Below are 17,330 nucleotides of genomic sequence, written 5' to 3'. Positions count from 1 at the left end.
TTAAGACAAGTGGCATGAGGATCAGTCTCTGGCAACTCCTGCAAGGTTTAAAGCTTTGGGGGCTGGGCATGCCCCACGGCCCTTCCACTCCTTAACTATGACTACTAACACCACTTACCCGATATTTACAGGTACTTAACAACTAAATAACTAAGATAATAACTATATATGCAACTGCCAGAGAACACTTGCTCAGAGCAAGAGCACATCCCAATGACCAGCCAGGGCAGTAAGAAGGAACTGCAGAGAGGCAGAGCCAGCAAGGGTCGATACGGGCTGATACACTAGCACCACTCCAGGAGGTGCTCTGCCGGCTCAACGGGTACTGCTAGGGGAAATACTTCCGACGACACATGCACTCGAAGAAGAAACCTGAGTTATGCTGAAGTAAAATTGGGAATAGGTTTATGGCATCATCTTTATGCCCTGTGGCCATGATTTTCCAAAATAAAGGGCATTATGTAATATAAAATAAGAAAATGACACTCAAAGGCAACTAGGAATTCTAGATTTCTCTTACTGCTGCTTTTTGTATTGTATACTTGACTGGTAGATTCTAAATCTAGTTAGCTAATTAAACAAGTCATTAGGATTAGCTAAACTAAACTTTTTTTTCCTAGCAACCTCCAACACAGGAAACAGTCTGGGAATTTACTTGTCAAATCACACTTATACTAAAAAGGCACAGAGGGAGTCTTGAGGAATGATAAATTGAAAAGTGAATTATTTAAATTAGTTGATCCATTCAACCATATCCACATCTTCATCCACCTTATTTTCTCCCAAGAAGCAGTTTTCCTTATGGCCTGTGTCTACACTTATCACAAATTCGAAATGGCCATAGGCATAAGGGGATTGCGATGTTGGTGGGGTCCTTTTGAAAAAGACCCCCATGTAGCTGAGGCGTGCAGGAGTGAATGCTGCAATTTCAAAGTACCACAGCCAACCACATGCTAATGAAGTGCTGACTATGCATTTGGTTAAGTGCAGATGTAGCCATGATGTTTCATTTTTGCAACTAGGCCCCACATCATCTTCCTGAACTGCCTTACACTCAACACATTTTCTTTTATCCAGGGAATGAATCTCCTCAAAATATTTACACACAGGGTCTCGCTTATGCCCAGAAGCCATGACAGTTTTTCTTTGGCAAATGTGGGGGAAATATAGGAAGCTGTGTGCTGAATAATGTCTTTCCTTTTTCTTTCCAGTCCACTCCACTATTCCTTTCTATGCTGCCTCTGTCATTTCCTACATATTGTGTCTCTGTCTTTAAGACAAAGTGTTAATTAATTCCTCTGCTGTGCTTGGTCAAAGTACACCACCACATAAGCACATGCAGTACCCAGAGGCACTGAGCCCGCATCTGGAGTGAGTTAAGTCTCTGCTCTGCAGCCTCAGCTGAGACCCAGCTAGCTGTTAGCTTGCATGGTAGAGTACAGGACTTTAGACTCTATGTTTGCAGGTTCTATCCCTGCTGCTGGCAACCCCAGTCTGTTGGCATTACACACAGAAGAAAAACAATCCTATCAAGCTTGTGTCTTTCACTTTTGCTGAGAAACGGAAATTGGAAAGCCCAAAACATTCAGCAAGGAAGAGCTAGTAGTTAGGCTGAACAGATTAGAGCCATTAATTAATTTATATGATAGCATAAGTATAGGTGCAGCATGCTTGTGATGAGATATAATAGTAACTGTTATTTTAAAGTGAAAAATTTAGTATTTTATTCATTATTTTTCAAAACCAAAAACAAAATTTGGTTTAAATTAAATCCATTTTTAATTTTTTTTTTTGGCAAATCATCTATTTCCATACACCTTGTTAAAGAAGATCCTAGAAGTATGGATTTTGAAGAGCATAGCTTGACAACCAGAAGGGCAAATATTGCTAGAGTATTACAGAAGCTTCCAGTTACCAAAGTAATAACTGGAGTTTTCACTGAAGACGGGGTTTAGACTATAGCTAGCAAAGAAAAATAGAATATACTCAGTGCCAACCTTTTGTTTGAATTACAAAAGAAAAGGGTGGTAAAGATGAACAGAAATAATATAGGCAGATGATGATAGAGGTTAAAAGTGAGCAAAGTAGCCAGTGGTTTCATTTAAATACACACAGTAACAGTATGTAAACAAATATGACTGGATAAACATCTAACAGGGATGATATAGACGGTGCTTGATCTTGCCATGGGGGCCAGGGAATGGACTTGATGACCCCTTCAGGTCCCTTCTAGGTCTAGTATTCTATGATGGCATCCATGCCACAGACTATCCTTTCCCTCACTGCTATTTCTAGGGGGCTCTCTTTCCATGTTCTAGAGCAGTCCTGAGGAAAGGTGGGAAAAGTACCCAAAAAGTGGCGAGAGTAAAAGTATGGCTGCTTTGGGGGAAATGTACTTAAGTACAAGTCATTGTTGTCCCTCTGGGAATCTACTTGAGTAAAAGTACATACACATATACATACACAAACTCATCACATCTTGATTGTGCTCAAGCATCCAGAAGTGAAAGCAGCTGTGGTTTTACTCAAGTAACTTTTTGGTTGCCTTTCTACCTCTGATCCTGAGGATGCCCACACGCTTTTTCCATTTTAAGACTTCCTTTGTCAAAGACACAGTGTATTGAAAGACAGATGTTGCTTTCTGAAGTATTTCTTTATGTAAAATTACCAGCAGCAAGAATGAAGCTAGACACGAGAGGGGCGAAGCAACCCCAGGCCTATTACATGGGTGGGAAAAAAAGTGCTACTATTAAACTATTGGGTTGATTTATGGTCACGGCCTTTCCAGCATAAACCATATTTGGTGGTCCCTGGGCTATAACAGCCTCCCATCTACAACACAATCAGATGAAACGGCACTCATCACCTTTACATAGTCAAATATTTAACCATAAGTTAAGTACTTTACAAGAAGAAATCATGACTATTCTCTAACCTGAAATGCCTTCTACCCCCCTCTTCTCATCTTTCCCCAAATTGAAATTTAGTACGTTTCTTTGGAGTAGCCAGAGTGTGGTTTAAATGGAGGAAGCTATGCTTGTTTGCGTGGAATCTGCTATTTCCTCCCTGCCAAAACACTTGTTTAAAAAAGTCATGTAATATTTCTATTAAACTGTAAATGCAGTCGACAAGGAAATGGCCTACTGGCAGAGTATTACCTTTGTGGCAATGCCAACCAGCCTACAGCAAAATAGTGCATATAATAATTCCAACATGCATTACCAAGTAACAAAGTTGTACTTTACATAAATACCACAGAACTCAAGCAAGATCCAGAAAAAGCAATGAAAATTTACCCATGCTTTCATGCTTGCCTATATCAATTGTATGTCACAACTAAACAAAATAGAAAAGCATCTACATATGTCCAAGGATCCTGTGAAGTTAGATCGTATAACTCTGGGGAAACCATTGCAACTCAAATCTGTGTATTTCTTGTTAACCACTGTAACAACTCACTAATAAAAATTAAGAAAAACTTTGGGTATCAAATATACAAAAGAGTACTAAAGGCATACAAGTCCTTAAAGACCGTAACACAACTTATTAACCAGAACATGTGTTCTGTATAACCCAGAATTGTTATGTTAAATTACTTTTTGGCCTTTGATATCAGCCATCTGATTACAAGAACTTAAAAGATTCACAAGCTTTCAAATTCAAACAGTGACCTTTGGTTTATAAGCAGCTATTGTCATACTGATATAACTCTCTCTGATAATTCAGTCCTTACCTTTCATTATCTAGAGCGACTACATGCAATTATGTTAAAGTGATCCCAGATGTAATGAAAATGATTTCCTTAATGTAAAAGAATACAACTAAAAAAACCCAATAAAACCAAATATAATTAATTTGTAAACAATACAGTTCCTCAGAACGGTTTAAAAAGTTAAATCTTCATTGATTAAGGCACTCAGTAAAAAGGGTGAGCTTGAAAAATACAGGTCTTGTTCTTCTGAATTTGAATTATTTAGATTCATTTTTTAATCAAATATAGCCAAAAATAAACGCTTTACCAAAAGTTTCATTAGGCGTTACTTTAAATGCTATAAAGTTTCAGATAACAAAACAATCAGTAGTTTTGCTTTAACCAGTCACTACGAAAACTTTTAGCAATCTTCAAGACTGTTCAGGAATTTTTTAAAAACTGTAAAACTACTGAAGACTCTTGTGTATTCACAATGTAAAGTCACTGGGTAAAAGCGCACCTTTTTACTCATTCTCTGTGGTCCCTACATTTATATTATAATGATGGAAAATGAGATACCAACAAAAGAGATTAAACAATATGATAACCAAGTTTGTGTGTCATGCTTCAATATACACAGATGTATTCGGAAACTTACTGCCTTTAACAAGATATAACATCTTCTTAAACTAGAAGAGGTTTCCAATTATAAATGGCACGTGAAAATAACTATTTTTATTATAATCTTACTTATCAGAAAAGACACAACTATTATTTATGGTGCACTTCAATAAACAAAAATATATCCATCTGGTGGCAGTACTATCCCTGGACAATACCAGTCCATGAACTTCTCAAAAAACAGTATTTTTCAATCATCATCATTCCTAGCTCACACTTTTTTTTTAAATCTAAGTTAATGCAGACAGAAATTCCTAATTTATTTTATATTTAGTAACATAAAAACTGGTCTGGAATTAGGAGCATGGTCAGTAACAACTAATGGGTCAAATCCTGAATTCTGTTCTTGACCATTACTAATTAAAACACCCTCTAAAGAGAGGAAGGATGGTCACATGCTTACAGCAGTAGGCTGAATCAGGGTATCTGGATTCAGCTTGAAACAGGTTTATTTTGTTACCGTGGGGAAATCACTTAATCTCTCTCCGCCTTAGTTATCCATCAGTAAAATGGAGATGAGATGGGCTCCCTATACAGGCATCGTGAAAATCAATTCAATGTTTTCAAGATATCTATAGTAACAGTGCCCTTTAAGTACCAAGAGAAGCTGAGCAACAAATGAAAGGATTCCAAGATGTTTTCCCATATTTCTATTATTTATGTAACTCATAACTCTACAGACAGCTGTGCAAACAACATCCCAAGGTAAATAATTAATTTTAAAAAATCCATATATTACTTACCCTCATTGGATGTATGTCAGCATACGGAGGTTTTCCTTCAGCCATTTCTATTGAAGTGATACCAAGGGACCAGATGTCTGCCACACAGTTATAACCAATCTCTTGTATTACCTCAGGAGCCATCCAAAATGGAGTACCTATAACAGTATTACGTTTTGCCATTGTATCCTGTAATTACATTGTTTATACAATTAAAATTAGTTTGTTTGCACAAATTCCCCGTTACATTTGTTTCATATTTCATAGTTAGAACTGAGTTTCCAATGTAGGCACTACAACAACCCCCTTCCTAAATCTACAAATAAAGAAATACTTTAAAATTGGTAGATGATGCCTGTGACTGAGGGAGAATTTTCCTTCCAAACCTGAAGTAAATGAAACATGGAATTTCTTGACTTTTTTTCCTCCTAAAATAAAGAGCATCCCGAGAATCCAGTAAGTCAAAGGTGTTTTGCCACTTAATTTTATTTCTTTTCTTTCCAATTTTTGCCACAAAAGTTGACTGGACTCCTGTCCTATCAACAGAACAAAGTGCAGCTGATTTAAATTAATTTTTAAAATATATTAGCATTTTTAATAGTGACACTGAATGAGGCTTCAGGAGGTGCCAAGCTAATTTTAGCTCACCAGCAGCTTTAGAGACAGGCCAGATTGCATAGGAAAACATCAGATGGAAAGGTTGTTTGCTCTCCACTGCTCCAGTAGAGTCCAGGAGGAATGAAAGAGGGTAAACCCAGCAAGACCAGGGGACTTCATATGGGAAGAGGTAAACCTATGGGCTGTCCCCCACCCACCTCTGCTGACCATCCACAGAAAGAACTACAATAGTGTAATCATTTCCATTCAAGTGAGTACTTTTTCCATGCATGTGCAGAAAGAAGGTTTACTTACATTGTAACTGTTGTTCTTCGAGATCGCTTGCTCATGTCCTTTCCACGTAGGTGTGCGCGCACAGCATGGACATGCCAGAAGCTTTTACCCCTAGCAGTACCTGTCAACCTGGCAGAGCATCCCCTGGAGTGGCGCTGGCACATGAGCCCATATATATTCCTGATGGCTCCATGCCTCTCCAGTTCCTTCTTACCAGACTACTCCGATAAAGGGGAGGCAGGTGGGACTGGGAATGGACATGAGCAACACATCTCAAAGAACAACAGTTACAATGACAAGTAATGGTTCTTTCTTCCTCAAGTGCTTGCTCGTGCCCATTCAGTGTAGATGACCCCAAAGCAGACATCCCTGTAGATGGGATTGGAGTTCTACCCTTTCACTGAGCGGAGGACCGCCATACCCAGAGTGCCATCCTCCCTTGACTGATGGGTCAATGCACTGTGGTTGGCAAACGTATGGACAGAGGGCCAGGTGGCAGCCCTACAGATGTCCAAATTTGGGACCTGAGCCTCAAAGTCCAGTAAAGAAACCTGCACTCTTGTAGAGTGGGCCATGAGCGGAGGGGCTGGAATCGCTGCCAGACCATAACACTTTTTAATATAGAACATAACACAGGATGAAAGCCTCTAGGCTGATACCAGCTGACCCTTCATCCATTCTGCAATGGCTACGAAGAGTGGGGAGGACTTACAAAAGGGCTTAGTGCTCCCTAAATAAAAGGCCAAGGCCTTCCTCACATCTAAGGTATAGAGAGCCTGTTCCCTGCCTGACACACATGAGGCTTTGGGTAAAGGACTGTCAAGAAAATGTCCTGGAACTTATGGAAGCTTGACACCACCTTGGGCAAAAAAAAACAGGGTGGGGGTACAATCTGATTTTGTCTTCAAAGAAAACAGCCATGCCCTGAACTCATGTACCCTCAGGAGCATCCAGCAAAACAACAGCAAGTGGGGAAATGCATACAGCAGGTCCCCTGGCCAGAAAACGAGCAGCACGTCCCCGAGAGAGTGTTTGCTGAGGCCCATGAGGGAGCAAAACCTTGTGTACTTCCTGTTCTGGCACATGGCAAACAGGTTCAGATGGGGAAACCCTCTCTGGCAGAATATCTGCAAGGCATCATCCCCTGTACGCCCTGTTTGTGGAGGGCAGTGACAATGACCGCCACGCGCTTTGTGAACACCCATGGGGCTGCTGACAGCCCAAAGGGGAGGGCCGTAAATTAGTAATGGTCCCAGCCCACTGTAAAGTGCAGGAACTGCCAGTGTTGGGGTGCAATGGAGATATGAAAGATCAAGGGCAGCATACCCAGTCTCCTGGAGCCAGAGAGGGAATGACGGATGCCAAGGTCACCATCTTGAAGTTCCTCTTGGCTATGAAGGTGTTTAGGTTCTGGAGGTTGAGGATGGGATGGAACCCTGCCTTTGCCTTGGGAACCAGGAAGTAACGGGACTAAAATCCCATACCAACAACCCCCACGAGGACCAACTCCACCGTGCCCAGGGCAAGGAACTGACTCAACTCCTCCCAAAGGAGGTGCTCAAGAGAGGGGTCCCTGAAGAGGGACAGTGAAGGTGGATGGGAGGGGAGAAATGGAAGGGGATAATGTAGCCACTCACCACCATGTCTAGCACCCAGCAGTTCAAAGTAATAGCCTCCCAGGCCCAGTGGAATGGGAACAAGAGATCCCAAAACAGTGAGGGTAAGGCTGATAGTGTCCGTGACCACATTCTCAAAATCCTTGGCAGGGCCCCAAGGATTTGCCTGGCAGGCCTTGCCCTTGGTCCTGGAATGAGAGGTAGCAACGTCTACCACTCCTACCACCACCATTCCTGCTACAGCGGTGGAAGTCTGGGCGTAGACCTTGGTGGGAGGACCTGGGGGTGTGCCTGCCAGAAACAGAGTACCATTGGGTGGCAGGGGTATGACTGCCCAGGGACTTCAGTGTGGCTCAGGTATCCTTGAATCCGTACAGGCACTGGTCCATCTGTTCTCAGAACAAACAGGGGCCCTCAAAAGGGAGGTCCTGGATTGTAGTTTGTACCCCAGGGGTGGGGGGGGGGCACACCTGAGCCCTGCAGCTAGGGGCTACAGCACATAACTAGCCCCATGGCCATGGTCCTAGCAGCTGCATCAGCCATATCAAGGGCAGCCTGTAGCACCACCCTCAAGATAGCCCTGCCCTCCACTGCCAGAGCCCTGAACTCAAGCTTCACCTCCCTGGGAAGCCAGTCTGAAAATTTGTCCATCATAACCAATCTATTAAAGGCATAACATGACAACAAGATTTGTGGGTTGGCAATGAGAAACTGTAGGCCACCAAAGGCATAGGCCTTCCTGACCAGCAGGCCCATTTTCTTGGTGTCCCTATTTTTAGGGGTTGCACCTGGTTGCCCCTGCCTCTCCCCCCCACCCCCACCCCGATTAACCATCTGCACAACCAGGGATCCAGAAGACAGGTGGGAGAAGAGGTATTCACACTCCTCTCCTGGGGGACAAAATACCAGCATTCAACCCTCCTGCTCATTGGAGGAATAGAGACCGGCGTCTGCCAAAGGTTCTTTGACTGCTTGGCAATTGTTTTATGGATAGGGAGGACCACCCTAGTGGGGCATCTGGTTGCAGGACATCTGTTGTTGGGTCAGAATCCTCTGCCATACTCTCAAGCTTACACATCCAGGCTCTGTGACAAATACTGCATGGGGTTAATAAACATGCGGACAAGGGGCACCCAGTGGACATAATATACCTAGATTTCCAGAAAGCCTTTGACACGGTCCCACACCAAAGGCTTTTATGTAAATTAGGTGGTCATGGGATAGGAGGAAAGGTCCTTTCATGGATCGGGAATTGGTTAAAAGACAGAAAACAAAGGGTGGGAATAAATGGTAAATTTTCACAATGGAGGGGGGTAACTAGTGGTGTTCCCCAGGGCTCAGTCCTGGGACCGATCCTGTTCAACTTGTTCATCAATGATCTAGAAAATGAGGTAAGCAGTGAGGTGGCAAAGTTTGCAGATGACACCAAGTTGTTCAGGACAGTCAAAACCAAAAGGGATTGTGAAGAACTACAAAAAGATCTCAGCAAACTGAGTGATTGGGCAGCAAAATGGCAAATGAAATTTAATGTGGGTAAGTGTAAGGTAATGCATGTTGGAAAAAATAACCCAAATTACACGTACTACATGATGGGGTCAAATTTAGCTACGACAGATCAGGAAAGGGATCTTGGAGTTATAGTGGATAGTTCTCTGAAGACATCCACGCAGTGTGCAGCGGCAGTTAGTAAGGCAAATAGGATGTTAGGAATTATTAAAAAAGGGATCGATAATAAGACAAAAGATATCATACTTCCCCTATATAAAACTATGGTACGCCCACATCTCGAGTACTGCGTGCAGATGTGGTCTCCTCACCTCAAAAAAGATATATTGGCATTAGAAAAGGTTCAGAAAAGGGCGACTAAGATGATTAGGGGCTTGGAAAGGGTCCCATATGGGGAGAGGCTAGAGAGACTGGGACTTTTCAGTTTGGAAAAGAGGCGATTGAGGGGCGATATGATAGAGGTATATAAAATCATAAATGGTGTGGAGAAAGTGAATATAGAAAAATTATTTACCTTTTCCCATAATACAAGAACTAGGGGACACCAAATGAAATTGATGGGTAGTAGGTTCAAAACTAATAAAAGGAAATTTTTCTTCACACAGCGCACAGTCAACCTGTGGAACTCCTTGCCCGAGGAGGCTGTGAAGGCCAGGACTCTATTAGGGTTTAAAAAAGAGCTTGATAAATTTTTGCAGGTCAGGTCCATAAATGGCTATTAGCCAGGGATAAAGTATGGTGCCCTAGCCTTCATAACAAGGGCAGGAGATGGATGGCAGGAGATAAATCACTTGTCTTCTGTTCTCCTTCTCTGGGGCACCTGGCATTGGCCACCGTCGGCAGATGGGATGCTGGGCTTGATGGACCTTTGGTCTGACCCAGTATGGCCATTCTTATGTTCTTATGTTCTTATGGTCTAGGTGCACCCTGGAATGCATTGAGGACACTTAGGGGAGGTTATTACCTAGGGCCTCATCAGAGGATGAGGACAAAGACTTTTTCTGACCCAGTTTCCCCAGGGCATCGGCCTGCAATGGAGCTGAAGAGGCTGATGGTGAAGGGCCCAGCAGAGCCTGGGCTGCTTGGCCTTCAGTCTGTGAAAGGCAATGGGAAAAGTGACCCAAGGGAAGCAAGTGGTCTGATGTAGGCGAACGTGTCAAGGGAGTCACCAACAGTGGTGCCCTGTACCCAGAGATAGCAGAACCTGATATAGAGGGTCCCATGCCCTGACTCTGGGGGTAGGCCCAGGGTGCCCAGAAGGGCCACTTGAAAGGGCCCAGATCTTGCGAGGACCAAGACTGTTGCAGTCTGGGTGCAGGAGTTGGGCTGAGGCCACCAATCACATCAGCCTTCTGAAGGACTCCAGTGCCAGGAGTGACAGAAGCGGTGCTGGGATCCCAACCGAGACCAATGAGACCAGGTAGACTCTGCCTCAGAGTCTGAGGAGCATTCCAAAGCCAACCATGATGGAGCGGAGGTGGAGGCCAACTGTGCTGCAACCGGAGTGTGCCGAGCTATCAACTCCTGCTTTGCCTGGTGTCGATGGGGGAGCCGGAGAAGGCATTACCCCACTGGGGCTTGGGTGGGCCAAGTCCACTCTCTGCATCGGGCAAGCCCAACTGAGCATTGAATCCAGGGCCAATGTAGGAGTGCAGGCGGGGGTAAAGGCCACCACCAGTGCCACGACCACTACCGAAACCACAGGTGCCATCACTGCCATAAGTGACGCCGGTGCTGCTGAAGTTGAGGATGCTGCCAAACTCTGGTCAACGGCACAGTGCTTCTGTAGAGCTGGTGCCAAGGTACGCACAGTCCCACTACTTGACCAGTGCCGCCTTTGACTATGGTCTTTCCCTAAAGCTGATGCTGACAGGGGAAGCGGGGACACAACAATAAGGTCTCTGGCCACCTCAAAGGTCTCAGGAGTAGACGGCTCCAGGAGACCCCCCTGGCGGGCTGGACACCCTGCATGGACTTTGACTTCCACCTGGCCGACAAGGGCTAAGCTTGGCACCTAACAGTGCCAAATGCGCCTCCTGAGGATGCATGGAGGGCCCACACCAGAAGAGTAACCTGCCCCTACTAGGACTCTTCTTCTTCTATTGCACCAGAGACTGAGAGAGGACCCAGGGCCTGCACAACTGAAGCGAGGCGTGGGAAAGACCTGATGCCTCCTGCTCTGAGGCCAGTGCACTCTGGATCAGACTCCATAAGCAGAATCTTAAGGTGCAACTCCCACTCACATTTGGTCCACATTCTCATGTTCTTCAGCTAACATCATATATGCCATCATGTGCAAAGAATGCCCAGATGCTTTGTATACTTGGACAGACTTCAAACTCTCTCAGACAAAGAGTTAATGGACACAAAACAGACATCAAAACACTCCTGATCCACAAACCAGTTAGTTAGTCTACATTTTAACGGAGTGGGCCATTCTGTTAATGACTTAAGAGTCTGCGTCTTATTGAAGAAGAATTTTCACTCTGCTTTGGAAAGAGAGGCTGCTGAACTCTCTTTCATATTCAAATTCGACACATTAACACGTGGTTTGAACTGGGATGCAAATTTTCTGAGACACTACAGGGGCTCTTTTGCATACTTGGCTTAATCTAATTCTTGACTCTTTCCCCCTGCCCCCCACCCCCCGCCTCTCTGATTTGCTCACCTTGATAATTTTTTTCTGATTTGTCAACCTTGATTACTATTTTTGGTTCTCTACGCTTTAAGTATTGAGTCTGTTCTGCTATGGCTATGGTCTAAAGAAGTGGGTCTGTCCCACGAAAGCTCACCTAATAAATTATTTTGTTAGTCTTTAAAGTGCTACTGGACTGCTTTTTTGTTTTGATAGTATATAGACTAGCACAACTTTCTCTCTGTTATTTAAGACAATCCGTGTGTGGATGACTGTAGGGCATCGGTCTCTGGCAACTCCTGCAGGGTTTGAAGTCCTGGGGACCAGGCATGCCCTGCCGTGCATGTTGCAGCACAAGGACCTTCTGGTCCTTATCTCACAACTACTAGCTGTTAACGGGTATTTAAAGGGCACTTAACAACTAAAGAGCTGACATAATACCTATATACACAACTGCTAAAGAACACTTTTATGAGAGCAAGAGGACATTCCAATGACCATCACAGGTGATAAAATGGAACTGGAAAGGTGTGGAACTGGCAGCATTATATATAGGCTGATACTCCCACACCACTCCGGGGCGCCCTACCGGCTCGACAGGTACTGCTAGGGAAAAAGCTTCCAACCATGCACGCACACTGCATGCACATGCCTACATAGAATACCAGGAGCACGCACTCAAGGAAGAGTAAATTTTTTGTGCGCACCGAGACATGCAAATGTGCATCACCAAGAGAAACAACAACCTAGCTGTGGGCACTCTGCTAATCAACTGGGTGGCATTTACACTGCTCCTGCACAGCCACACAAGTGCACAGCTTACAGAGAACATTGGCCAGGGCTACCAACAGGGTGGGTAAAGGGACAACTGTCATGGGGCATGACAAGCCACCACTACTGCAACAGCAGCAGCAGCCAGAATCCCCAAGCCCTTTAGATCCCTGCCAGAGCTCCACACAGTGCTGATGTCTGGTAGGTAGAGGCTAGGCCCAGCCACATACCTTCTGCCTGAGGCCCCACCCTTTGCGGGGCCCAGAACCAAGCCCTGCCCCCACACCTTGCCCAGGACTCAGCAAAGTCTGTCGCTGGCAATGGTGTGGGCACCTTAATTGAATTTCCAAACTCTCAGGTATTCAGGTTTCTTAAAAATCTAACCACCACCCTAAATTTCAACGATTCTTATTTATGTACATAAATGTCAGTAAATTAAGAATCGTTATTAGCTAGGCTTGCTAACTGCAGTGTTCTTTTAAGGATTTTCACTCTCCACTGCTTCATTTCTAAAGTTTTTTTAGAAGGATCACTTCATATATTTAGTTGAATTTGTAATGTTCAGCAGATGCTGTTACAATGATAATGAAAAAGTTACTCCTGTGATGTCACACATAAAAAATGCAAACATTTGTGATCAAACTGCCATAACAAAGGATCAAGCTCTTTTGAAATGTAGCTGTGCCCATAAAGCCATATGACTAATAAGTTAGTCAGCCACTTGTCCATGTTTTGAACACTTGTACCTCAATGGTGCCAGAAACGGGTCAAACTGGATTAAAGACAAAGTGGTATTCTTCAAAGCTCTGCCAACATAAGCCACCCTAATGAACTACTCATTGTAGGTGTGGAGTTGTTTAAAATACGGTCACATGCTCTCTGAGCTTCCCGAGGCTCCATAAGCTTGGCTTCCATTTGGTAGGTCTTCAGTGTGCACGTGTTCTGTTAGCTACTAGGGAAGTGTTTTTCAATCTTTCCATATTTCAGTACTCCTTTCAGGAATGTGCTTTGTCCTCTGCATCCCTGAGATTCACCTCACTTAAAAGCTACTTACTTGGAAAAAATACTGAAAAATTGCTTACTTTCTCATTTTATTTGTATGAAATGTTAGTTTATATTGACTTTTATATAGCCTGTTGTAAAACTAGATAAATATTTAGATCAGTTGCTGTACCTTCTGGAAGACCTCTGAATATTCCCGGGGTACTCCTACCTCTGGTTAAGAATCACTGACTAGCGCATCAATCAAGGAAGTGAAAACAGTGGTAATTTCTCAAAGGCCACCCACTTGTGGCACTGACATGAGAAGTCTCTGACAATAAATTGTGCAGTATTGTAATCTACCTCTTCTTTTTTCAGGAGCACTGAAATGATGAAGAATATTGACATTTAACTTATTATAATTATTAACACCTCACTCAGAGCTGTCTTGATAGTTCTGCATACTTACATTCAATTCATATATTGTGGGTTTTCTTCGCTACCCTAACAGCGAGGAATTCGCTTTTTTTAAGATAATCTGAATTTCTAAAGAACAAAACAGTAACTTCAGAGAATTATGCTATGGCATATGAGCACGTGCTGATTGTTCACAGGCCCTGGTGGCAGATGGACGTTACAAGGCCATAATTCAACTTGCTAAAATCAAATTAAAAGCATCAAGTTGATGGTATTATGGGGGTTCTAATCAAGTTATTAACCTCAAAGTTAAAGAGCAACAAAATAATCCTAATGAGAAGAAGTGTGCTTTCCCACCAATACCTGTCACTTCGGGCCATAGAGAACGATGAAAGGAAATGAAAAAGTGAACGGTTCTGGGCAACATAAAAGTTCTGACCTTTTCACATACTTACTGTTAATTGGCCAGCCACTCCAAAATCCGCTAATTTTGCATGTCCTTCTGTGTTAAGGAGAATGTTTCCAGCCTTTATATCTCTGTGTATTTTTCTCATAAAGTGCAAATATTCAAGCCCTTTAAGTGTAGATTTAAGAATGGTTGCTATTTCCTCTTCTGTTAGCTAGAAGAAAACAAACAACTACTCTTCTTCTTGGGCATATACACGCACACACAGGCACAACAGTTATACGGTTAATAAACAATGGTATGACCAAGAAGGAAAAAAGCCATATTCATGTAAACTATTTTATAATTATTGTTATTAATTACATAAAGTATGCTCGATGCTTTACAGATATGAGGCAAGACCCAGTCTAAAAGAGTTCTGCAATTCTGCAAATTGATGCACATAGCTTAGTGGGAAGTAAATGAGCTTAAAACAAGAGCAGGAGTTCATTCATATAAACTGCATTGCAAAACTGAGCCCAAAACTTCACATAAACAAAACAGAGGTTAAAAGGGTGCTGTGAAATTTTGCCTAATCTCTTTTGAATTTCCTTATAATTTTTCTATATTTTATGCATACGAGAAAGAGAATTCTCTCTCTCTCCCCCCAGCATAATCTAGAATTAGATTATAAACTCTTAGGCCACGTCTACACTTGCCCTTCCCCACTCCCGGAAGGGGCATGGTCATGACCAGAGCAGAAGATGCTAATGAGGCACAGATTAAAATATCTCACACCTCATTAGCACATCCTCACAAGATCTCACTTCCGCAAGAGGAAAGCTGCTGTGTAGATGGGGCTCCTTCAGAAAGGCCTCTGTGTCCTTCCGAAGGAGCCCTGTCTACATCATAGCTTTGCTTCTGGAATGGGATCTTCCAGAAGCGAGAACTCGCGAGGACATGCTAATGAGACACAAGATATTGTCATCCATGCCTCATTAGCATCTTCCACTCCGTTGATGACCATGCCCCTTCTGGAAGTGGGGGTGGGGCGAGTATAGACACAGCTTCAGGGTATGTCTACACTACTCAGCTTTTAGTGACAATCCTGTTTTGACACAACCTTGTCGCTAAAAGCCAGTGTGCATGAATGTTGTTTTTTGGAACTTTTGTTGACAAAATAATTATACCCCCATCACACCAAATCCCCAGGCTAATCCCTTGAGCTAAGTGGCTTGGGGGAAGAAGGCAAAGGGGAGAGAAGGGGCAATGGAAAGCAAAGACTGGTTCTGGAGGAAGGGATAGAGCAGGGGCAGGGTGAAGCACAGCCTGCTGGCAATGGGTTGGCTGCCCCAAGATCCACACCTGAGACACTGGGGAGGGCAGTACCCACAGGGCCAGCCAGAGCCACATCATGGTAGTGGTTGGGGCCAGTATCTGCCCAGCAGGGGCCATGGCCCAGCAGAAGATAAGGGGGCCCCAGGGCTGGAGGTGGGGGCTGGGGGAGTTTGTCAAGGAAGCAGAGCTGGCAACAAGCTGGGAGCCAGAGGCAGGGAAGCTCCCCTGTTCCAGAGAATTCCCTCATTCAGGACTGGTCAGGTCACGAGGGTGCCGGATGAGGTAGGTGAAACCAGTACTGTCAAAACAACACCTTCTGCTAGTACAAGGGTCTGCAACCTGCAGCTCTGGAGCCACACGCGGCTCTTTAACGACTTCTTTGTGGCTCCAAACACCATAATTGCAAAGTAAAAAAAAATCCTCCTGATTATCTTCAATAAATGGTGAACGTCTAAAAGCCCAACAATGACCAAAGCATATCTAAATAGAAAACAATGTGATCTCCCAGCACTGGATAACTTCCCCTTTAATACGTGCAGTGTATTGTGGGATATGATACTGTATCTGTGTTTTGATTGTGTTGCTAATGATGTCTTATTCCCATGCATTGTGGCTCTTGAATTAGTGAGTTTTTTTTACCAAATTCAAAAAAAAAAAAAAAGGTGGGGGGTGCTCCTCTTGCTATTTTGGTTGCCAGCCCCTGTGCTAGTATGAACTGCCTCTCCACTAGGGGGCTCTGGTGGTCTAGCTATACAATACCAGTAGAGTAACATCAGCCAAGCCTTTGTAATGTAGACTAGCCCAATAAAGTGCATTTAGTACTAAGATATTGCTCTGTCATGATGAGAGCAGCTGCCCATACTACTAGTATCCACAGGCATTTAGTGTTTTTCCAACAATTTTCTTTACTTTACTCACTAAACACCAGGTAGCCCATAATTTCTTTACAAAAATAAAGATGAAAAGAACTTTATAAGATTGCGTTAAAATTAACAATTGTGGAACATATTTGACAAGTTAAGCTCCATTTTTTCATATTGTTTTTTCTTGTTTGTTCGGTTTTGTTTTTATCAGGCAAGATATGTGTAAAACTCAGTTAGGATAGAATAAACACATAACAAGGAGAAATTGTATAATTATTAAAGGAAAAAACTGAATGAATGGGCATGACAAAATTTCCAGGGTGGGAAACCTACTAAAGTCCATTGCTTGAGACTTTCAGCAGCAGAGTGGAGAAAGCATCCTTTCAAAAAGAACACACTGTGAGGATACAGCACTGGTAAAGGAACACGTCAGGGCTACATCTACTCTAGCGAGTTTTTTTTTGAAAAAACTGGGGCTCTTTCAAAAAATCCCATGGAGCATCTACATAAGAAATGTGCACTTTTTCCGGCACCCCTCTCCTTCTCCCAGATGAGGAAGAGCACCTTTTTCCAAACAATTATTTTGGAGAAAAAAAAATACATGTAGACACCCCAGGTGCCATTTGGGGGCGGGGGGTTGGGTTTTTTTTTTTTTTGAAAGAGCATCCTCATAGTACCATATTTTTTTGATTCCTGGCTCATTCTTTCAAAGGAGCAGGGGCTGTGTGTGCTCTCTATTGAAAGAGCAGATCAATTTTTTTAATCTGCTTTTTTGTATGTGAATGCAATCTTTCAAAAAGAAGATTTTTCAGAAGAAATCTTGCAGAAGGACT

At 43.3% G+C, this 17,330-nt stretch overlaps 1 protein-coding gene across 2 annotated transcripts in view; it reads right to left on the bottom strand.

Moving 5' to 3' along the window:
* STK3 (serine/threonine kinase 3) overlaps positions 1 to 17,330 on the bottom strand; it is a 270,216-nt gene that overhangs the window by 219,692 nt on the left and 33,194 nt on the right. For both annotated transcript variants that reach the window (XM_074985670.1, XM_074985669.1), the window contains 2 exons: positions 14,367 to 14,531; positions 5,116 to 5,283 (listed from right to left, as the gene is read on the bottom strand). In XM_074985670.1, the coding sequence (XP_074841771.1) occupies positions 5,116 to 5,283; positions 14,367 to 14,531 (333 nt within the window). The remainder of the gene's footprint in view (positions 1 to 5,115; positions 5,284 to 14,366; positions 14,532 to 17,330) is intronic.

This window comes from Carettochelys insculpta, chromosome 2, assembly GCF_033958435.1.
Source record: "Carettochelys insculpta isolate YL-2023 chromosome 2, ASM3395843v1, whole genome shotgun sequence".
NCBI classification, from domain to species: Eukaryota; Metazoa; Chordata; order Testudines; family Carettochelyidae; genus Carettochelys; species Carettochelys insculpta.
Note: the sequence above shows the minus strand (reverse complement) of the source record. Positions and strands in the feature narration are given on the sequence as shown.